The sequence below is a fragment of the Somniosus microcephalus genome, chromosome 3 (assembly GCF_052327205.1).
Source record: "Somniosus microcephalus isolate GS21.2 chromosome 3, FLI_Smic_1.0, whole genome shotgun sequence".
Classification (NCBI taxonomy): Eukaryota; Metazoa; Chordata; class Chondrichthyes; order Squaliformes; family Somniosidae; genus Somniosus; species Somniosus microcephalus.
In genome coordinates, this window is record NC_140989.1 from 364,219,176 (window position 1) to 364,243,185 (window position 24,010).

The 24,010-nt window shown below is 46.3% G+C and overlaps 1 protein-coding gene across 3 annotated transcripts in view; it reads right to left on the bottom strand.

Moving 5' to 3' along the window:
• The window catches only part of uox (urate oxidase), a 43,658-nt gene extending 20,934 nt beyond the window's left edge, over positions 1 to 22,724 (bottom strand). The window contains exons 1-4 of one of the 3 annotated variants that reach the window (XM_085983508.1): positions 22,617 to 22,724; positions 12,996 to 13,211; positions 11,064 to 11,180; positions 678 to 756 (exon numbers count right to left, since the gene is read on the bottom strand). In XM_085983508.1, the coding sequence (XP_085839634.1) occupies positions 678 to 756; positions 11,064 to 11,180; positions 12,996 to 13,211; positions 22,617 to 22,649 (445 nt within the window). In that variant the 5' untranslated portion in view covers positions 22,650 to 22,724. Of the gene's footprint in view, positions 1 to 677; positions 757 to 11,063; positions 11,181 to 12,995; positions 13,212 to 14,916; positions 14,992 to 22,011; positions 22,094 to 22,616 lie in introns of those variants that run through there. The other 2 variants (XM_085983510.1, XM_085983509.1) reach the window with 2 other exon arrangements.
• Positions 22,725 to 24,010: the final 1,286 nt, after the last annotated feature.

The following is a 24,010-nucleotide window of genomic DNA, read 5'->3' on the forward strand; positions in this document are numbered from 1 at the left end:
AGTATTTATTTAATTTCTCTGCCATTTCCTCATTCCCCATTATAAATTCTCCCATCTCTGACTGCAAAGGACCTACATTTACCTTCATCAGTCTTTTCCTTTTCACATACCTATAGAAGCTTTTACAATCTGTTTTTATATTTTTCGCTAGTTTGTGCTCATATTCCATTTTCCCTTTCTTTATCAATTTCTTGGTCCCCCTTTGCTGATTTCTAAAAAGATCCCAATCCTCAGGCTGACTGCTTTTTCTGGCAACTTTATAAGCTTCCTCCTTTGACTTAATACTAGCTTTAATTTCTTTTGTTAGCCATGGTTGGATCACTTTTCCTTTTGGGTTTTTATGCCCTAGAGGACTATATGTTTGTTGGTCAATGGTCTTCACATTTATTTAAAGATTCTGCCCCCTGTGAATGACTTGATGTTGCTGTGACATGGCGGGGATTTTTTAAAAAATTGTTCTTGACAACATTGGCCAGGCAATATTAATTATTCATTCTCAGAAGCTCTGAGGGCATTTAGAATCAACCACGTCATGGAACTGCAGGTTTGCCAGACGAGGTAGGGCTGACAGGTTCCCTTCCTTGAAGAACATTGGCGAGCCCGTTTGCTCGGTGGCTCCTGAGATTAGTCAGATTTGTTTAGCAACAAAATGACAAGATTTCAAACCAAAGACTTACCATTTTGGATCTGCTCAACTTCACAAAAGCGGGTTGCTTCATGATTGAGAATGAAGGCATGCACATGCCCTACACCACCCTGTATTAAAAATAAATTCACATGTATTCCTTGCGTTTCCCAGTCAACAGATTTCCTACTAAGAGCAGTTAAGTACAGTATAATAAGTTTAATGTCATTAAAAAATAATGTTTTTATAAAAAGTGAGTTGTTGTGATCTGGAACGTGCTACCTGAAAGGACGGTGGAAGCAGATTCAATAGTAACTTTCAAAAGGGAAATTAGATATATACTTGAAAAGGATAAAATTGCAGGGCTATGGGGAAAGAGCAGGGGGAGTGGGACTAATTGGATAGCTCTTTCAAAGAGCCGGCACAGGCACGATGGGCCGAATGACCTCCTTCTGTGCTGTATCATTCTATGATTATGCAACGGTTGTTGGATGTTAAAATCAAGTGGAGTTGATTTCCTTCGTGTCCTAGATGTTTCGAAACAATCAACAGATTTATCAAAAACAGGCCTCGATTTGTTTGCACAGAGAGGAACTCTTTCCCCCAACGGTCTGAACCCTGGACTCTGATAACATTCCAACGCACCTCTCCTCCTCAGATGAACTTCACCGGCTCGTGGTCAGTTTTAGCATCAATAGCAGAAACTGGACACGCACCCACAGAGGCACAATTTAGTTGTGGAACGGTGGCCACGGAATGGTCATGGCTCAGATCCACACCACCTACCTGGTCTCAGGTGCAGTACGAAGCTGTAGTGAGAAAATCTAAATGGTGAGAATATTGGGCCAGATTTTGCCGTAGCAGGGCATCTACCGTTGGTTAGACTTGCCCTTCAGCTCAAATGTGCGAGGTGATAACGGCACCGTGAGGGCAACAGGGCATCTGTGACATGAGTGAACAGGGGCAAGCAACAGGGTATCTCCTTAACCAATCAGATTTAAAGATTGGGAACTGAACAGTGGAAGGACTGAGAAGGAGGATGAATTAAAGGGGGTGAATTCAATATTAAATCAGGTACAGAAAGAGAAATAGAGAGAGGGAAAGAGAGAAATAAAGAGAGGGAAAGAAAGATTGGATGAAGAGAGAGAAAAAAGGGACAGAAATGAAAAGTTAAAAAAATTAAATTTAAAATTTGTTATTTTTTTAAATCTTGCTGAAAAAGTCAAAACCTGAAGGAATGAGAAGCCACACTTTTAATGGTTAATTTTTAGTGCCAGAGAGGTTGATTGGCAGTAATTAACAATTATTACTTTGTTAAAAGGGTACTTACGCTGCTAATTACTAGCCCTAAATATCTGCAGTGGGTTTAGTTCATATCTATCGCGCAAATGTAGCAACTTCAGGACATTCAAAGTCTTTCAATGATGGAGCAGGCAGTGAAATGCCGTTTTTGCGAAGCTAACGGCGGAGCAGCGCTACTCGGACAGCAACGTTTGGATATTTGCTTTTTTGGATATTCACGTCTGTTGTATGAATGCATTAAAGCATAGAGTCAGGCAGACAGGAGTTTAGAAGATTGAGAGGGGATCTCATCGAAACTTATAAAATTCTGTCAGGCCTGGACTGACTAGATGCAGGAAGTGTGAGGGTGCCAGTCGGTTCCTTTTGTAACCTCTAGATGGCACCTTCACTTGTTTGTTTCTCTGTTAATTGTTCCTAGCCTCCTGTGTTAATTGTTCCTAGCCTTCTGTGTTAAGTCTTAACGGCCTGTTAGCTGTTCATGGGTTTCACCTGGTTTTCTTGGTATATAAGTTCTGTAGTTTGTTCCCTCGGTGCTCAGTCCTAGCCGGGTAACCGGAGGGACTAGCCCTTGCTCTGTGGCTCCTGGCTTTAACTAGTTGGTTGCCATGGTGTCTCTCGAGCTTTGTATTTAAGATGTATTCTCGAGCTTTGTATTTAAGATGTATTCTCGAGCTCTGTGTTTAAGATGTATCTAAGTCTGTGTTCTTGTTGTTAGTCTTGATAAGGTGCTGGGCTGGACTAGCGTGTTGCCATGTTGGAGCTTGTCCTGAGCTTTGTATTGATAAGCTGATTACCCCTGTGGTAGCTTGTCTCGAGTCTTGTCTCGGCAAGCCGGTTGCTCTTGAGGTAGCTTGTCTCAAGCTCAGTATGGACAAGTGGCTTTTCCTCATGGAAGCTGTCCTGAGTTCCTATCTTGACTAGCCGTCTTGTAACTTGTCTCTAGTTCTTATGTATATTGCCGTGTTCCTTGTGTGAATCTAGTTATGTGTGGCTTACCCCTGTGGTAGCTTGTCTCGAGTCCCGTCTCGGCAAGTCGGTTGCCCTTGTGGTAGCTTGCCTCAAGCTTAGTGTTGTTTTGTAACTTGTCTCTAGTTCTTATGTATATTGCTGTGTTCCTTGTGTTAATCTAGTTATGTGTGAATCTAGTAAAGTTCAAACAAAGTACTGTATATTTGCGCCTCGCCTCGTTTCTGCGCTTGGGTCCAGAACCTACATTACTCGGAGAGCACGGCCCCGTGTTCACACGGCCCCGTGGCTCCCCAACCCCGTCACAGGAAGGATGTTTCTGATGGCCGGGGAGTCCAGAACCAGGGGTCATAGTCTAAGGATAAGGGGTAAGCCATTTAGGACTGAAATGAGGAGGAATTTCTTCACCCAGAGAGTGGTGAACCTGTGGAATTCTCTGCCACAGAGGGCGGTGGAGGCCAGTTCATTAAATATATTCAAAAAAGAGTTGGATATATTTCTTGAGGCTAAAGGGATCAAGGGATATGGGGAGAAGGCAGGGACAGGGTACTGAATTTGGATGATCAGCCATGATCTCATTGAATGGCAGAGCAGGCTCAAAGGGCCGAATGGCCTACTCCTGCTCCTATCTTCTATGTTTCTATAACTGTGATCTTTACTTTATTGGTAAAATGGCTGACTGCAGCTTTCCTGGGTAATTCCCATAATGCAATACACATTATATTACCGTATTAACTGGTGTTAAACTCGCATATTACATTACCGTATTGACTGGTGTCAAACTCGCAACCGTATTGACTGGTGTCAAACTCGCAATCAATACACAACATCCCCCTTTTCCTTGGAAACAAACTTGCAGTTTACAAACAGTTGCTTACAATAACACTGCATAAGTTATTTGATTTATAAACTTTTTACAAACTTGTGTCTTACCACACAACTAAATAATTCCCAGGTTTAAACATTTAACATCACCCATGCAGTTCTCGCACAGTTTATGTTGTGACATAATCAGACAGTCTTTGGGGTTTTCTTTTAACCCTTTGAGGTCTGGCTGTATTGGGTATGTCTGACATGTTGGTGTCAGTGGGTATTGCCTGTGTCACAGTGGTATGTGTGTCAGGGTCTACTATACTGTCCTCAGTCCCTTGTGTTTCCTCCTACTCATGGAGTGTCTCCTTTGGTCCATTGGTTCTGTATTTCTTCACAAACGTAGTGTTTCTCGAGTAGCGTGCTCCGTCTGGAGATTCTACTACTACTTGACTCCCTGTTTTACTCAAAACTTTATGGGGTGTGGCATTAAAAGGAGTGGTGAACTTGTCCACTTTGTCCTGCCGCACCAGCACCGTGTCGCCAACTTCCACCTCTGAGTATTGTGTTCTCCGCTGTTCATCTGCGTACAGTTTGGACTTGCCTTTTTGTTCTGCGTCCCGGTCACGTACTTCCATGTCTGCGCGCGACTCTATGATGTCTGGCAGCTTGCCTCTCATTTTCCATTTAAAGAGCAGCTCTGCCGGGCTCTTTCCTGTCGTGGCATGGTCAATGCTCCTGTACACAGTCACATATTTTCTAAGTTCACGTTTCCAATCTAGTCCTTCTGACTGAGCAATTCTGATTCTCTTCATCAGCAATGCATTCTGGCGCTCGACTTCTCCGTTAGCCTGAGCCCATTTTGCTGCCGTTTTCAGGTGTTTGATCCCATTGTTTTCACAGTATTCTTTGAATAATTCAGATCTGAATTGGGGACCATTATCAGATTTGCAGGTGATTGGCAAACCATGACGGCTGAAGATTGACTCTAAACTATCAATAACCTTCTCTGTTGTTGTGGAGGTCATGATGTCGTATTCATAGTAGCGACTGTAATAATCAACTACCACAAGAATGGAGTGGTTGGATGGCAAGGGTCCCAGTAAGTCTATAGCTACACCCTGCCAGGGGCCCTTCGGTAATGGTGTTGGTCTCAACGGTTCAGGTGAGTCAGGTCTGGCTACTATCTGACAGCCGTGGCACGCTTTACAGTGTTTTTCAGCTGCCTTGTCCATGCCAGGCCACCAAACCTTGGTTCTGAGATGTTGCTTTGTTTCAACTATTCCCAAGTGTCCTTCATGTGCTAACACCAGGACTCGTGCGTGTAACACTGTGGGTAGCACGATGCGTGTTCCCCGAAGAACTAGGTACCCCATTAGGCACCGCTCATTTGCAATTGCTGCATAAGCTTTACAGTTCTCAAAATGTCCGTTTGTGATTGCCTTCCGTACCTCAATCAGCTCTGGGTCGGTAGCAGAGGCTTCCTCCACCTCTCTAGTAGTGAGTGCTTTTGGTGTTGCACTCACAGCTACAAATCTCACATATTCATCTGAGCCATGAGAATGTCTCTCCTGTTTTGCTGTCTCCCCCAGCAATCGTGACAGTGGGTCTGCAATGTTTTGCTTGCCTGGAAAGTGTATCACCTGAAATCATACGGCTGTAATCTAAGTACCCATCTCTCTATACGGGCACAGGATTTAGAGTGTGGGCCGTATATCACTTGTAATGGCTTATGGTCAGTTACCAAGTTAAATTTTCGGCCATACACATATGGATGCAGCCTCTCACAAGCCCATACAAGAGCTAAGACCTCTCTCTGTTTGAGAGTATTTCCTCTCACAACCTGTTAAACTACGACTTACATAGCATATTAGTACCTCTTGTCCCTGTTGGTCCTGAACTAGTACTGCGCCTAAACCTACAGGACTGGCATCTGCTATCACCTTGGTTGGTGCGTCCTTATCAAAATATGCTAAAGTGCCGGCTCTGGCCAACTCTTCCTTGAGTGCACTGAATGACTGTCTCTGTTGTGATCCAAATTTAAATGGTGTGTCTTTTCTCGTCCGGCATTGCAGTGGCTCTGATAGCGTTGCAAACTACGGGATGAATCTGCTACTGTACCCAACGAGTCCCAAGAAACTCCTCACCTCTGTAGCATTCTCTGGTTCCCGAGCTTCTGCCACCGCTCGCACTCTCTGCTGTTGGTCCGATGCCCTTTTCAGACAACAGGATTCCCACAAAAATCAATCGGTCCATGTTGAATTGGCACTTCTCTGAGTTTAGTGTCAGTCCACTTTCCATTAGTCTGGTCATGACAGCGCGCAGGCGTCTGTCGTGCGTTTCCTGGTCGTGTGCATAGAAACATAGAAACATAGAAACATAGAAGATAGGAGCAGGAGTAGGCCATTCGGCCCTTCGAGCCTGCTCCACCATTCAATGTGATCATGGCTGATCATCCAAATTCAGTACGCTGTCCCTGCCTTTTCCCCATATCCCTTGATCCCTTTAGCCTCAAGAAATATATCCAACTCTTTCTTGAATATATTTAATGAACTGGCCTCCACCGCCCTCTGTGGCAGAGAATTCCACAGGTTCACCACTTTCTGGGTGAAGAAATTCCTCCTCATTTCAGTCCTAAATGGCTTACTCCTTATCCTTAGACTATGACCCCTGGTTCTGGACTCCCCGGCCATCAGAAACATCCTTCCTACATCTAGTCTGTCCAGACCTGACAGAATTTTATAGGTTTCGATGAGATCCCCTCTCAATCTTCTAAACTCCAGTGAGTATAAGCCCAATTGACACAATCTCTCCTCATACGTCATTCCTGCCATCCCAGGTATCAGCCTGGTGAATCTTCGCTGCACTCCCTCCATGGCAAGAACGCCCTTCCTCAGGTAAGGTGACCAAAACTGCACACAATACTCAAGGTGCGGTCTCACCAAGGCCCTGTACAACTGTAGCAAGACATCCTTGTTCCTCTACTCGAACCCTCTCGCTACGAAGGCCAACAAACCATTTGCCTTCTTAACTGCCTGCTGCACCTGCATGCTTACCTTCAGCGACTGGTGCACAAGGACACCCAGGTCTCTTTGCACTTCCCCTTCTCCCAATCTATTGCCATTCAAATAATAATCTGCCTTCCTGTTTTTGCCACCAAAGTGGATAACCTCACATTTATCCACATTATAGTGCATTTGCCATGTTTCTGCCCAATCACCCAACCTGTCCAAATCGTACTGGAGTTTCCCGACATCCCCCTCGCAGCTTACCCTCCCGCCCAGCTTTGTGTCGTCTGCAAATTTGGACATATTACATCCAATTCCCTCGTCCAGATCATTAATATATATTGTGAACAGCTGGGGTCCTAGGACTGATCCTTGCGGTACCCCACTAGTCACTGCCTGCCACTCGGAAAACGACCCGTTTATTCCAACTCTTTGCTTTCTGTCCGCCAACCAGTTCTCTATCCAAGTCAATACCTTGCCCCCAATCCCATGTGCCTTAATTTTGCATGCTAACCTCTTATGCGGGACCTTATCGAAAGCCTTCTGAAAGTCCAAATACACCACATCCACTGGTTCTCCCTTATCTATTTTACCAGTTACATCCTCAAAAAATTCCAGTAGATTAGTCAAGCATGATTTACCTTTTGTAAATCCATGTTGACTTTGTCCGATCCTGTCACTGCTTTCCAAGTGCTCTGCTATTACATCTTTTATAATAGACTCTAGCATTTTCCCCACTACCAATGTCAGGCTTACCGGTCTATAATTCCCCGCTTTTTCTCTACCACCTTTTTTGAATAGTGGGGTAACATTAGCAACCCTCCAATCCATGGGTACCGTTCCAGAGTCTATCGAGTTCTGGAAGATGACCAGTAATGCATCTACTATCTCTAGGGCCACTTCCTTAAGTACCCTGGGATGTAGACCATCAGGCCCTGGGGATTTATCGACCTTCAGTCCCATCAATTTTCCTAACACCATTTTCCTACAAATACTGATTTCTTTCAGTTCCTCTCTTTCATCAGACCCTATGTTCCCCGGCATCTCTGGGAGGTTATTTGTGTCCTCCTTTGTGAAGACAGAACCAAAGTATGTATTTAGTTGGTCTGCCATTTCCTTGTTTCCCATTATAAATTCCCCTGATTCTGACTGTAAGGGACCTACGCTTGACTTCACCAATCTTTTTCTCTTCACATATCTATAAAAGCTTTTACAGTCAGTTTTTATGTTCCATGCTAGCTTACTCTCATATTCTGTTTTCCCTTTCTTAATTAATCCCTTTGTCCTCCTTTGTTGACTCCTAAACTGCTCCCAATCCTCAGGATTATTGCTTTTTCTAGCCAATTTATATGTCCTCTCCTTGGATCTTATGCTATCCCTAATTTCCCTTGTTAGCCACGGTTGAGTCACCTTTTTTGTTTTATTTTTATGCCAAACTGGGATGAACAAATTCTGTAGCTCATCCATTCGGTCTTTGAATGTTTGCCATTGCCTATCCACCGTCAACCCATTGAGCGCCATTCCTCACTCAATCCTACCCAACTCGCTCCTCACCGCGATAATGTCGTCTGAGATGTTTTCAACACCCTCTATTCCAGCTAAGGCATTAGCTATCTCATGCTGATATTGCTCACTAGCTGAAGATACACCGAATATCAGCAGGTTCGATAATGTCCATGTCCCTCAATTGTTTTATTTTGGCCTCTACTGCCCCCTTTAAGTTGAATGGTATACGCCCGAGTGGCTGGGCCACAGGCTTCACTTGTGGGTCGATATACAAACTGGTCTGATTTGTGTTCAGCCTTCCTACTCCCTGGAACACCTTTTGGATACCGCTGTTCTAGTAGCTATCTTACATCTACCACAGCTGAGACATCTGCGCCTATTTTTAAAACTCCCAGTTTCATGGCTGTCTCCCTTCCTAGCAACGGCTCTCCATGGCCTTTAACCACAATGAACTCCGCCTGCTCAGTTCTCTTACCTATTGTAATCCCACATGTGAATACACCTTTAACCGACAGTGGTCGGCTAGAAGCATAAGAGAATAACTTTCTCTCTGTCTTAGGGACATGTGACTGACACTTAATGTGTTCTGACTTTAATCCTTCCCATGTATTCTCATCTATCACATTACTAGTTGCACCCGAATCAATTAACATTCTCAGGTTTACTCCCCCCCACACAAGATAAGTCTCTCTGTCACGTTATTTCCAGTAACAGCAAATGCAAAGTCATTTTGTTCCTCTACATTGTTCACACTGTGTTTCTTTGTACCCTTTGTGCGGCATACTTTGGAGAAATGATCCTTTCCCTTGCACTTATGACACGTTTGTCCGCGTGCTGGGCATTTCGGATCTCTGCCCATGTGGTCTGTGCGTCCACATCTGTAACATTTCCTTTCGTTCCTATTGCCATTTCCCTTTGGTTTCTCTGTCGAGCTTTTCGCATAATACCCCCTTTTCTGTGTAACACGACGAACAGTATCTGTCTCTGCCTTCTCTGTACATGACATGGCTGACATCTGCTCCTTGACGTTTTCACATTGTGAGGCCAACTGCAACGGGCGGGCGAGCGTTAGACCATGCCCTTCCTCTAGCAATTTCCTCCGCACATAGGCTGACGTGCACCTACTCAGGATAGCGTCTCTCATTTGATTATCCGCATCCCCCCCCAAAAGCACAGTCTTTAGCAGCCTGCCGCAAGCGAGTAGCAAATTGTTGCACAGTCTCGCCTGTCTTCTGGGACAACTTATGAAAAGTCTGTCTAGCAAATGCTGCATTGACCTGGGGCACGAAGTAGTGATTCAAAGCACTAACCGCCGCCGTGTAGTCTGCTGGCTCTCCTGTGTCCGGTAGAGTTGAAAAGAAATCCTGGACATCTGGTCCTGCTAGGTGTAGAAGTAGAGCTCTTCTCCTCTGCTTTGTGGCAGCTGTAGAGGTATCGACGATAATGAGTCCTTTGCCATCGGCATAAAGCTCAAAAGACGTTAACCACCTCGTCCATCTTGGACCCAACGTGGCTGGCTCACAAAACATGCAAAATTTTGAATGCCGGTCTTCTCCATCCTAGCTAACTAAAACTTGGGCAACTACCTATTTAAAATGATTCCTGTTCGTTATCCTCATCGCCAATGTTGTATGAACGCATTCAAGCATAGAATCAGGCAGACAGGCTTCTAACTGTGATCTTTACTTTATTTGTAAAATGGCCGACTGCTGCTTTCCCGGGTAATTCCTATAATGCAATGCACATTACATTACCGTATTAACTGGTGTTAAACTCACACATTACATTGCGAGTTTGACACCAGTCAATACGGTAATCAATACACGACAACGTCTGCTCCTCGCCTGAAGTTGCTGTGTCATTTAGACATAAACAACAGCGAGCACCATTAGCCTCGCCGCTATTTTGACTGGAAAATCTGGTCCATTGAAGGATAGAACGTGCATTTATATCATCCCTTTCACATCCTGAGACTTTCCAAAATACTTCACAACTAATGATTTGCATTTGAAGTGCAGGCACAGCTGGAAAAGCCAAACGCAGCAGCTGGTTTGCACAAAGCAAGGTCGGACTAACAGCAAATTGAACAAACAAAATAAAACCAGAACATTTCGGAAATACACAGTGGGACAGTCAACATCTGTGAAGAGAAAACCTTTAAGAAACACACCCTTCATCTCTTCATAGATGTTGACTATGAAGCCTAGCCACTGACTCCATCCCTCTCCCTAACATCTGTCTGAGGCTGAACCACACTGTTCGCAACCTTGGTGTCATATTTGACCCTGAAATGAGCTTCTGACCACACATCCGCAGCATAACAAAGACCGCCTACTTCCACCTCTGTAACATCGCCCGTCTCTGCCCCCTGCCTCAGCTCATCTGCTGCTGAAACCCTCATCCGTGCCTTTGTTTCCTCTGGACTTGACTATTCCAATGCACTCCCGGCTGGCCTCCCACATTCCACCCTACGTAAACTTGAGGTCATCCAAAACCTAAAGGAGGAAAGAGAGGTAGTGAGGTGGAGAGGTTTAGGCAGGGAATTCCAGAGCTTAGCGCCCAGGCAGCTGAAGGCACGGCCACCAACGGTGGAGCGGTGGAAATTGGGGATGCGCAAGAGGCCAGAATTGGAGGAGCGCTGAGATCCTGAAGGGTTGTAGGGCTGGAGTAGGTTACAGAGAGAGGGAGAGGTAAGGCCATAGAGGGATTTGAAAACAAGAATGAGAATTGTTTGGCACATGAGAGCCAACAACTCGGACGAGGCAGAAACGGGCAACAAGCGCTCATGGAATTATAACGCAATAAGGCGTCTCTGCTTCTTGGTAACGTTTGCCTAAAATCCTTACTTTTTCTAGACGTTTCCAGGGTGCCTCCTGCATGTAGACCATGGTCCGTGTAACGTGTTGAAAGGAAGACAAGAAGTGGTCACAAATATCCAGTGCAAATTCTTCAATAGTTCGAATCTGACAAAATATAACATTTCAGTGTGAACTGAAGTCGTTACTCGTTTTCTTTACGTTTCATTCTACAGGAAACCCTTTGGTATCCAGCACCGACGGGACCGGCGTGTTGCCAGTTGATCAAAAATTCCGGATGACGGAGAGGGTTATCTACCGAGGCTATTTTTAACAAAGAAAAATTTTAAAAATCAAGAAATGTACAGTATACAGTAATTGGGTACTCACCTACAGAATGTTGTGTTAAATGGATGGTGGAAGATGCTTGATTAAGTACAGTACTGCCAGTTGAGGGTAATGCAATGCAATGACTACCAGCAGCGTGGGAGACACACAGTACCCCCTGTAAAATGGCGGATCAGAAGAGACTACCGGCAGTGCGGGAGAGTCAGACTCCTGTTACAGGGGTATTGAGGTGTTCCGACTTCCGACAGCGCCAAGAAGCCGAGTAGTGGCAGTTTGGAGAACTACCCCCACTGACTAACTCGGCCACCGCGGGAGACTCGGACTCGGCAACATTGCCGGTTATTGAGGTGTTGTTTTCGGAGTGAGAATTTTGCCGGTTAAGAGAGATTTCTGGATATTTAGGTGCCGTTTAAGTGAGAGTTTCCTCTACTATTTTTGATGTAGGAGTTTGTGTGAGTCAAACTGTGAGCTCCTTCACAGTTCCTATAAAAGTGTCACCTCTGAAAATGATGGACAGAACCTGGTCAGAAAGTTCAAGATTGGGCATCTGGAACCTGAAACTGAAGGGGTGCAGTGGATACGGGAAGAATAACACACAAATAAATAACTGAAAGCACAGCCCAAACAGGTCAATTAAAATTTCTGCAACAAGTAGATTCTTCTGGAATCAGGGCCACTGGTTTACAGTGATTGAATAAGTGAAATTCCATTTTATGGGGTTTCAGGATGTTAATGTTCTCCTGGGGATTGCATTCCACAATTCTTTCTTTGAGAGCACGTCCCAAACCCACAACCTCCACTAAGGACAAGGGCAGCAGACGCATAGGAACACCACCACCTCCAAGTTCTCCACCAAGTCACACACCATCCTGACTTGGAAATATATCGGCCGTTCCTTCATGGTCACTGGGTCAAAATCCTGGAACTCCCTCTCTGACAGCACTGTGGGAGCACCTTCACCACACGGACTGCAGCGGTTCAAGAAGAAGACCCACCACCACCTTCTCAAGGGCAACTAAGGATGGGCAATAAATGCCGGCCTTGCCAGCGATGTTCACATCTCGAGAATGGATTTTTTTTAAAATTCCATCTCTGTTTCTGTGAAAACTGAAAAACAGTGGGCCTGTTCATTGCTCATTTGTAAAAAAAGAAAGCATGTTGGTCACGTTCCTACAGTAGGGTTGCCAACCCTCAAGATTTGGCCTGGAGTCTCCAGGAATTGGTGATTTATCTCCAGGACACTGCAGCGAGCAACCCTGGAGAGAAATCATAGGGGCTTTAAAAAAAATTGCGTTTTTTTTCATTTTCTTTGAAGACTTCTGTTTAATAGTTATGAAAAATATTGGAGATGGGAAAGAAGGCTGTGTGACTGACTGTCACTAATCGTCCAATTGGGTAATGAAAAGTCTTTTCTCTTTTGGCCGTGGGAAGGCGGGGCGCTGTGAGGATGGGCGTGTCGGCCGACCAATGGCGGGGGCGTGGGGGCGGGGCAGTTGGAGGCAGCAGGTCACGTGATGAAACCTCCAGTAATACATGCAACCAGAGTTGGCGACCGTAATCTATTGTCAGGTGCCATATTGGCAAGATTGCTCAAGAAGGAAAGTGTTACATCAGCAAGACCCTAACCAAACCTACCCCTTTGTGCTTAGCCAAGACATGAACGGTATTTTTGATAGTGTCGGTCGGAATGATATCAGAATTGTCTCCATGCATGTAGTCCTTTACTGTCTTTAGTGTAAGCTGAACATTTGCTTCAATCTCTTTTATGTAATGATGGTTTCCCTCTTTCCTGATAGTCAGGACCTTCACCGCATCTTTCCCGTAGCCCATACGGACAAATTCCACATCTCCCTGTATTACGAAAGAAAACACGATCAGATCAAATCCAACAGACAGAAAATGCTGGAAACACTCAGCTAGGCCAGGCAGCCTCTGTGAAGAGCAGAAGGCAAGGTTAACTTTTCAGGTCTTATGACCCTTCGGAAGAACTTTGTCAGGGTTCTGACAAAAGGTCATCAACCTGAAATATTAACACTATGGCCTAGAAATTCGGTGGCACCCCGTTTGGGGCACCAAGCTTGCTTGGGCGCCGGAATTACCGCTCCGGACGGAGCCGCTTGCGCCTGCCCGATATTCAGTTTCAGCACCCCAAACGGAAGCGGGGCGCTGCTCGAGGCGCCCCGCGTCCCTTTTGGGGCGCTGCAACTGAATATCGCAGCGCAACATGCCGCAGCGCCACACGCTGCGGCACGGCGCGCTGCGGTACTGCAGGCCTTCCTCCCCTTCTTAAAGGGGATCGGAGATCGCGAGTGCCGGCAAAAAGAGCCCGGCACTGAGGAGAAGTGCCGGGCTCTTGGGACACAGCCGGCACTGCCCGGGGGGGTGGGGGCTCAGGAGGCCGGGGACGGCGGCGCGAGGAGGTGCTGGCAGGCGGCCAGCAAAAAAAATGGCCGCCCCGCACCTCCCCTTTAATTAGCGGCACTGCCGCCACAGGTAGGCCCCCCTGAACCGGTCGCAAATTGCGACCGGCATTACAGCGGGGGGCGCAACCAAATATCGCGACCGGGGTGGTAGCGGGGCGCTGCGCACACCAGTGACTTCATCGGTGGCGGCGCAGCGCTACAGGCTAATGCTGCCATTAGCACCCCGCTAAATTTCGCGGGAGGCGTGGCCAGTGGCGCTAAACCCACTAAGTGCCCTCTTTGGGCGCTAACTGGTGGCGCAGCCCACCGAATTTCTAGGCCTATGTTTCTCTCTCCACAGATGCTGCCTGACCTGCTGAGCACTTCCAGCATTTCCTCCTTTTTTTCAGATATCCAGCATCACAATATGTTTCTCTGTTATGCACCAATTATAACATTGTGTTGTAAGTGCGTTGAAGAATATTTCAGAGCGAAAAAGCACTGGGATGAAAAATAACTATTGGCCCATCAACTATACACATATAAAGATAAATGTTCTCCTTTAGGACATCCCCCTTGCATAGCTTCACCTGCTGGGAGTGCATATTGGGAATTTGGGTGTGACTGATGCACGGCTCCCGAGATAAATAATGGATGGAGAATTGTGGAGGCCTCTGATTCGATGCACACCCAGGTTCACAATACACGCTCCCAGCAAGTGAAGCTCTGGCTGAGAGCTCTGAAGACCACAATTTACCCTCCAGAAACATGGAAATGTGTCACATTGGAAGGGGCCATTGCAGTTCATCCAGAAGGCCTTTTGAATCATAATCATCCACTCGCCCAGCTCCATAACCCATTTCTGTCAAATAGCTATCATAGAAACATAGAAGATAGGAGCAGGAGTAGGCCATTCGGCCCCTCGAGCCTGCTCCGCCATTCAATGCGATCATGGCTGATCATCCAAATTCAGTACCCAGTTCCTGCTTTCTCCCCATATCCCTTGATCCCTTTAACCTTAAGAAATATATCCAACTCCTTCTTGAATATATTTAATGAATTGGCCTCAACTGCCTTCTGTGGCAGAGAATTCCACAGGTTCACCACTCTGTGGGTGAAGAAATTCCTCCTCATTTCTGTCCTAAATGGCTTACCCCTTATCCTTAGACTGTGACCCCTGGTTCTGGACTCCCCGACCATCGGGAACATCCTTCCTGCATCTCGTCTGTCCAGTCCTGTCAGAATTTTATTAATAAAGGAAATCCAATTCCCTTTTGAATTTCCTTACTCTATTTGCCTCCACTATCTCCCTGGATGATCTGCTCTGTATATTCACCAGCCGGTAAGTAGTTAAAACTAAGCTTCTTTGTTGACCTTCCTTCATCAGCCTTTGAGTCCATTCACCCCACCGTTTACATTTTGCAGTCATGAATCGCCACAGGTGAAAGTTCAAAGGAGACAAAACTCTGCAGTTTCGCCCTGACCCTTAAAGTTACTTGAGAGAAGATGGCACAATGAACCTCTTAACCAAGGTGTGCTGGTCAGAAATCTTTTCTAATTGAGGTCAGACATTTTCAACATTGAACTTTTATTTCAGAATCGCAGCTACTATCTTGCATCTTGTTGTTGGATATTACATTGCATAACACTTAGTTTAATGATCTACTCAACATCGCTGAAAGTGATTTATTTTTCCCACCCATTTTGCTTTCCTAAGGCTGCGTTTCCATGTTATAACGAGTCAGCTATCTGATTTGGTAATCACATACGAACTACGTAAGGGCAAAGAAGATAGCTACATTACAACAGTGACTACACTTCAAATGTAATTCATTGACTGTAAAGCACTTCGGGACTCCTGAGGTTGTGAAAGGCACGATATAACTGCAAGCCGTTCTTTTAAGCAGGAAAAGCTGGCAGATGAGTGAAAGGAAAGGTCAGACCTACTGATCACAGTCAGTAATTACAGCTCTTCAAATTCTGTATCTGCTCAACGCCGCAATATTACAGCTTTACTTGGCAGTCGCCAGACAGAAACCCATCTCTTGTTCCTTTACACACTAAACCATTAAAAGCAATGAACTGAAGGAGGATGGTCTACTCCATCCTGGAGTCTGCCTCTACACAAATCCCTAACGAATGCTGAGCAATGCAGCGCTACACGGTTTGCTCGTGCTTAGACCACAGCTCCATATATATGGTGGGGACACGAGTTGCTGCGAATGGAGTTCAATGTTGTGAATCCAAGAGGTCTTCAGAGAACAGTAGCGATGAAGGTTTATCACACCACATCTCCTCACAAGCAATGTCATCACCAGGAATGCTTTCTCCACCTTACACAATCTGTTTCATACCAAGTCCTGCTCGTCCATCACCTCTGTCCTCGTCGACTGCCTTTGGTTCCCATTTAAGGTCAAAATCCTTGTCTTCCAAGTCCCTCAGTGGTTTTGGCTCACCCTACCTCTGCAACCTCTTCCAGATCTTTGTTCTAGTCCGTGTCCTTCTGTCTTATGAACCTGGACTCCTGTGCACTCAGTGGAAGAACATTCAAACACCTCAGCCCAATTCTCTGCAGTAGCCATGGTGTGGAGATGCCGGAGTTGGACTGGGGTGGACAAATGTAAGAAGTCACACAACACCAGGTTATAGTCCAACAGCTTTATTTGAAATCACAAGCTTTCGGAGCGCTGCTCCTTCTTCAGGTGAAGTGGAGAAATGCATAAAGACACAGCTTATATAGTCAGAGAATCATGTCAGATGTTTACAGGTAACCTTTCCAACTGCCATTTATCACACCTCGGCAGAGAGATAATCACAGCAGTCAAAGGTGTGAATGGTGTCCAAACAGGTCAGTCAGGGAAACATTACATCAAAGAACAATGAGGTGGGGTCACAAGGGGTCAAATATTGCAGATGCTGTCGAGCGACATTGGCTTGTTCTCTCTACACAGATGCGGCCGGACCTGCTGTGATTTCCAGCCAAAAAAAATGTTTTTTGTCTTTTTTTGTTTTTCATACAGACCCCTGCATCTCCAAGAAGATCGCGCATATCGACACAGACATCAAGTTTCTACAGAGATGCAAGAAAGCAGACAAGATCCCGAAAGGACTACAGATCACTAACCCACTCAAGTCGACCTACAACACAGACTACGCTGAGAGACTCTGCCATCGTACCTCTCGCACACTCCTCAACCATCTCGTACAGCAGACGCCGCAACCTCGAAACCGAGATGGAGTCCATGTTCTCGGCCTGTGCTCAGGACGCAGCAGACCAGCTACGAGACACCGCCAAACAAACAAGGCAACGGAACTACACTAGCTACATGCACACCAAGAACAGGAAGCTTGAGAAACTTGGCATCACCAGCAGCAGCAACCAAGCCTCCCCCGGTACCACGGTTGAAACCACAGGGAAATCCATCGTCAACCTGTCCGACCACACCCTTCAACCAGACGAAATTGAAGTTCTCAGCCGAGGGCTCAATTTCTGCCCCACCACCAAAATGGACCCCATCGGTCTCGCGGCAGACACAGAGGAATTCATCAGGAGAATGAGGCTCCGGGAATTCTTCCACAAATCCCAAGATGTCAGCAGCGAACCCAATGAGACAATCAATGATCCGGAACAGCAGACAGAGGGATCCGCAGTGCAGCAACCGAAGAAGAAAGAGTCAAATTGGACCCCTCCGGAGGGTCGCTGCCCTAAGCTTGACATGTATGCTCAAGCTGTCAGGAGATGCATCAACGCCAGATTCATCAGCCGCACTCACAAGACAGTCCAGAATGTCACCCGAGCACAACGCAACGCCATCCATGCTCTCAAGACCAACCGCAACATCGTCATCAAACCAGCAGACAAAGGAGGTGCCATCGTCATACAGAACAGAACGGACTATTGCAAAGAAGTATACCGACAACTGGACAACCAGGAACACTACAGACAGTTACCCGCAGATCCGACCAAAGAACACACCCGCCAACTCAACAGACTGATCAAAACCTTTGATCCAGACCTTCAAAGCATCCTACATGCTCTCATCCCACGTACTCCCCGCGTGGGAGACTTCTACTGCCTCCCAAAGATACACAAAGCCAACACACCTGGACGTCCTATCGCATCAGGCAACGGAACCCTGTGTGAGAACCTCTCTGGATATGTCGAGGGCATCCTGAAACCCATCGTACAGGGAACCCCCAGCTTCTGTCGCGACACTACAGACTTCTTACAGAAGCTCAGCACCCATGGATCAGTTGAACCAGGAACACTCCTCGCCACGATGGATGTCTCGGCACTCTACACCAGTATCCCCCACGATGACGGCATCGCTGCGACAGCCTCAGTACTCAACACCAACAACAGCCAATCTCCAGACGCCATCCTACAACTCATCCGCTTCATCCTTGACCACAATGTCTTCACCTTCGACAACCAGTTCTTTACCCAAACACACGGAACAGCCATGGGGACCAAATTCGCACCCCAATACGCAAACATCTTCATGCACAAGTTCGAGCAAGACTTCTTCGCTGCACAGGATCTCCAACCAACGCTATACACCAGATACATCGACGACATTTTCTTCCTATGGACCCACAGCGAAGAATCACTGAAAAGACTACACGATAACATCAACAAGTTCCATCCCACCATCAAACTCACCATGGACTACTCCTCAGAATCAGTCTCATTCCTGGACACACGAATCTCCATCAAAGACGGACACCTCAGCACTTCACTCTACCACAAGCCCACGGACAACCTCACGATGCTTCACTTCTCCAGCTTCCACCCTAACCACGTTAAAGAAGCCATCCCCTATGGACAAGCCCTGCGAATACACAGGATCTGCTCAGACGAGGAGGAACGCGATGGACACCTACAGACACTGAAAGATGCCCTTGTAAGAACGGGATATGACGCTCGACTCGTCGATCGACAGTTCCGACGGGCCACAGCGAAAAATCGCATAGACCTCCTCAGAAGACAAACACGGGACACAACCAACAGAGTACCCTTCGTCGTCCAGTACTTCCCCGGAGCGGAGAAACTACGCCATGTTCTTCGCAGCCTTCAACATGTCATCGATGACGACGAACACCTTGCTAAGGCCATCCCCACGCCTCCACTACTGGCTTTCAAACAGCCGCCTAACCTCAAACAGACCATCGTTCGCAGCAAATTACCCAGCTTTCAGGAGAACAGCAACCACGACACCACACAACCCTGCCACAGCAACCTCTGCAAGACATGCCAGATCATCAACACAGATACCATCATCACACGTGAGGACACCACCCACCAGGTACATGGTACATACTCATGTGACTCGGCCAACATTGTCTACCTCATACGTTGCAGGAAAGGATGCCCCGGAGCATGGTACATCGGCGAGACCATGCAAACACTGTGACAACGGATGAACGGACACCGCGCAACAATCACCAGGCAGGAGTGTTCCCTCCCAGTCGGGGAACACTTCAGCAGTCAAGGACATTCAGCCTCCGATCTTCGGGTAAGCATTCTCCAAGGTGGCCTTCGAGACACACGACAACGCAAAATCGTCGAGCAGAAACTGATAGCCAAGTTCCGCACCCATGAGGACGGCCTCAACCGAGATCTTGGGTTCATGTCACGCTACATGTAACCCCACCTGATGCAGGGTCATCCAGACTCGAGCGACATTGACTTGTTCTCTCTACACAGATGCGGCCGGACCTGCTGTGATTTCCAGCCAAAAAAAATGTTTTTTGTCTTTTTTTGTTTTTCATACAGACCCCAGCATCTGCAATATTTGACCCCTTGTGACCCCACCTCATTGTTCTTTGATGTAATGTTTCCCTGACTGACCTGTTTGGACACCATTCACACCTTTGACTGCTGTGATTATCTCTCTGCCGAGGTGTGATAAATGGCAGTTGGAAAGGTTACCTGTAAACATCTGACATGATTCTCTGACTATATAAGCTGTGTCTTTATGCATTTCTCCACTTCACCTGAAGAAGGAGCAGCGCTCCGAAAGCTTGTGATTTCAAATAAAGCTGTTGGACTATAACCTGGTGTTGTGTGACTTCTTACAATTCTCTGCAGTCACTTCCTAAACCCTTTTTGCCTTGTTAATTCTCCCCATGTCTAAAAGTATCATCAAAACCAATGATTTCAACCATGTTTCTGGTCATCTCTCCTAACTCTTCTCCTTCTGCCATTCCTCCTCTCTAAAGTACTTTATGACATTGTGAAAGACGCTATAGAAATGAAAGTTGCAGAATTAGTACATCCTAGGGCAGGCTTGTTGGTAGCTGCTGACTTTCATGGTTCTGGGGGATAGCTCACAAATTGAATTTTTTGATGAAGTAACAGGGAGGATTGATGAAGTGAATGCAATGGATGTCGTCTACATGGATTTTCGGAAGGTGTTTGACAAAGTACCACATAGAAGGCTGGTTAACAAAATTGAGGCTCGTGGAATAGGTGGGTCAGTGGCAGCTTGGATAAGGAATTGGCTTAAGAACAGAAAACAGCGAGTTGTGGTAAATGGCTGTTTTTCAGACTGGAGGGTGGTAGACAATGGTGTTCCCCAAGGGTCAGTGCTGGGGCCACTGCTTTTTTTAATATATATAAATGATCTGGATAGTGGAATACAGTAGAATTTCTAAATTTGCCGATGACACCAAACTTGGGGGTGTGGCAAACAGTGATGATGATACCAATCGACTGCAACAGGACATAGAAAGGCTTGTAGAATGGGCAGACAAGTGGCAGATGGAATTTAATACAGAGAAGTGTGAGGTGATGCATTTTGGCAGAAGGAACAGGGAGAGGCAATATACACTTAATGGCACAGTTTTAAAGAGTGTGCAGGGACAGGGACCTGGGAGTTAATGTGCATAGGTCCCTGAAGGTGGCGGGACATATTGAGAGAGTGGTTAGCAAAGCATATGGGATCTTGGGCTTCATAAGTATAGGTATTGAGTACAAAAGTAGAGAAGTTATGCTGAACCTTTATAAAGCACTGATTAGGCCACAACTGGAGTATTGTGTCCAGTTCTGGTCACCACACTTTAGGAAGGATGTGAAGGCCCTTGAGAGGGTGCAGAGCAGATTTACCAGAATGGTTCCGGGGATGGGGGATCTCAGCCACAAGGACAAGTTGGAGAAGCTGGATTTGTTTTCACTAGAGCAAAGGAGGTTGAGGGGTGATTTGATTGAGGTGTACAAGATTATGACGGGTTTGGATAGGCTAGACAGGGAAAGGCTGTTCCCACTAGTTGATGGTACAAGGACTGGGGGACACAGATTTAAGGTTTTGGGCAAGAGATACAGGGGGGACGTGAGGAAAAACTTTTTATGCAGCGAGTGATGAGGACCTGGAACTCACTGCCGATGGAAGTGGAGACACTCAATGTTTTCAAGGGGAGACTGGATAGGCACTTGAGGGAAATAAACTTGCAGGGCTACGGGGATAGAGCGGGGGAATGGGACTGACTGGATTGCTCTACAGAGAGCCGGTACGGACTCGATGGACCGAATGGCCTCCTTCTGTGCCGTTATGACTCTATGCTACATTAATTTGCTAAGGTAGGATTTGAACTTCCTAACCTCTGGGTAACTAGTCCAGTACCATAACCACGAGGCTACAGAATGCAGGACTGTTGTCCAGGAGACCGATCACAACTTGTACCTTTTTGAATGGTGCCACAGACCAAGTTTAACACGTCATCCAAAGGATGGCACCTCCAACAATGCAACCATGGGCCAGTAATTAGGATCGGGGGCTTGCCGCGCGTGCAAGCCCCCGATGTGCACTTACCCGGCGCGCCGACAGCTGAAGCCTGGGCCTGCTTGGAATTCCTGTCACTGGCCCGGTTCAGCTGTCGGCGCGCTGTGCTTGCCTGATCCAGCGGCGTAGTTAGTTCGATGTGCCGGCTGGGATCAGGTGAGCACTGTGCAGCCAATCAGGGGAGGGGAAACTTCATTCATGAGTTTGATCGTAAGAACTGTCAAGCTCATGAAAACTACGGGCGCCCAAAACACTACTTAAACTTTAAATAAAATTTTAAAAAACGTTCCACTAATTAAATGAACTATAAATAACTTTAAAAAACTATTTTAAACAATTAATCAAATTTTTGAAAAAAATAATTTTTTAAGAAATCGGGTCTAAAAATAAACTTACCTTACTGTAAAGTCCTTAAAAACAATAAAGCTGTGGAAAAAATGTAATAATTTTAAATAATAGACCACTTACCTTCAAGAATCCACTCCTTACGCCTCCTTTTTATATGTGTAAAAAGTTCAGGCCCTTGCACACGGGCAAACCTGTCAAAAAGAAGGAAATTCAATGCGTGCGCGCAGAGTCCTGCGCGCACGCGTTGGACCTCTGAACCCCTTGGAGGAAATGCCGGTTTCCCGCGCATGCGCTGTGCATGCTGAAATCTGGCACTTCCAACGGGCCCACGCGTGAGTACCCCGTCCGTACTCACGGGTTGGGACCGGAATTACTGGCCCATTGTCTCAGTACTGCACTGACACGTCAACCTAGATTGCATGCCCAAATCCTGCAGGAGGGCATGAACACACAACCGTCTTACATTATATAAGCACACACGTGTACACCAAGAAACTGATACTAGAGACAGAGTCACACCTACAGACACAGAAATACAATACAGACCAAGAGGCTCAGACAGAAACAGTGACAAATACTATTACCCTTGCAAATAATTTTAAGATCTTAAATGCATCAAATATTTTAACCACTTGTTTTCTAAATCATAATCTAAAATAAGTTTACAATCGCATTGGCAAAAAGTACCGACAAATAAATAATAATGTACATTTTCCATGACATACCTTTTTATAACCGGGATAATATGAACTGGACATCTTCCTTAGAGACAGAAAATGCTTTTGTCTAAAGGGATATGGTCATTCGTGATAACTGCCGGCTTGTATGTGCTTCTGGTCACTTTGTCCTGTAGTTAATAATTAAAGTTGAGGCACAAACAGGATTTAATCTGACATAAGCAATGGGAGCTTACGTTCGATCCTTTGGATCTCAGGCTGGCATTATTCAAGATAGGTTAACTGCTCTTTTTGGTTGGAACTTCGACAACCTATTTCTTGATTATGCCCTCCTTGAAAGGGGAAAGGTAAAGAATATCGGGAAAGTTAGTGTTAGAGTAGTGATGCATGACGGGGGCTTGGTTCTATGGTACAGACAATGGTCAAGGAGAGTAGGGTGCAACATTGCCACGCATAATCACGGGATGTAACCACAGGGTTGCAAACGCTGCTACCACTCATTCTTAGTGTGGAAGCAAGTCATCCTCGGTTCCGAGGGACTGCCTAACAAGAAGAAGCGCTGCAAGAAACTAAAACTGTTCTGGTCAACAGGTGTGGCGAAAGAGCTGATGTTACAAGATGGCGTATCTGTGCAGACGGGTAACCGCAATAGGAACCACATGACTTAGGAAGCTGATGATGAGTTGGGCCACAATAGACATGGAGTTAACAATTCTCAAAATTAGGGCAAGGGTGCGCTGATAGCCACCTGGTGTTAATAGGAACTGGAACAAACGATGTTTGTAACATAGAATGTCCTAGAAAAGAGGCGGGAACAATGTATAGCACGCCATTTGGATGTATAACTATCTGACCACTGCTGTAACAATTTGGAGAAGCTTGGCTAAGACAGAAGCAGGCTGTCTCCCCATGCGTGCGAATAAAGATTGCTTGAACTCTCGATATCAGACTTGTGTTGCGTATTTAAAATTATTCCACAACACTCCTAATCCCTTCCTCCCCTCCCCCCCCACACCAGCAACCCCACCCCCACCCGCCACAACAGTTAAAGTAAGAAGGAAATATTAAAGAGAAACTTTTATATCAGGGCCTCAATCGCATAAGGAGATAGAAAATGAAATGCATATACAGGTACTGCAATATATTTCGAGTCATCAGGACTGTGGAGAAAAGCCACATTTTACAACCCCCCGCCCACCCACCGCGGGTTTTGGGTGGGTGGGGGGAGGGGCAGTGCCAGACACTCACCTAGGCCTAAGTTTGAGGTCCGGGGTATTTTAACACCCGGACCACATCTGGATTCTGCCAATCAGTTGCTGGGCGGATAGTGGCAGGTGGTCGGCAGATGGGAGTGGAAGTTCAGGCGGCCGGATGCCGCCAGCCAGTACCAAGCTCGCCTGCAAGCAGGTAAGTCACAGTGGGTAGGCGCGTTTTGGGAGGGT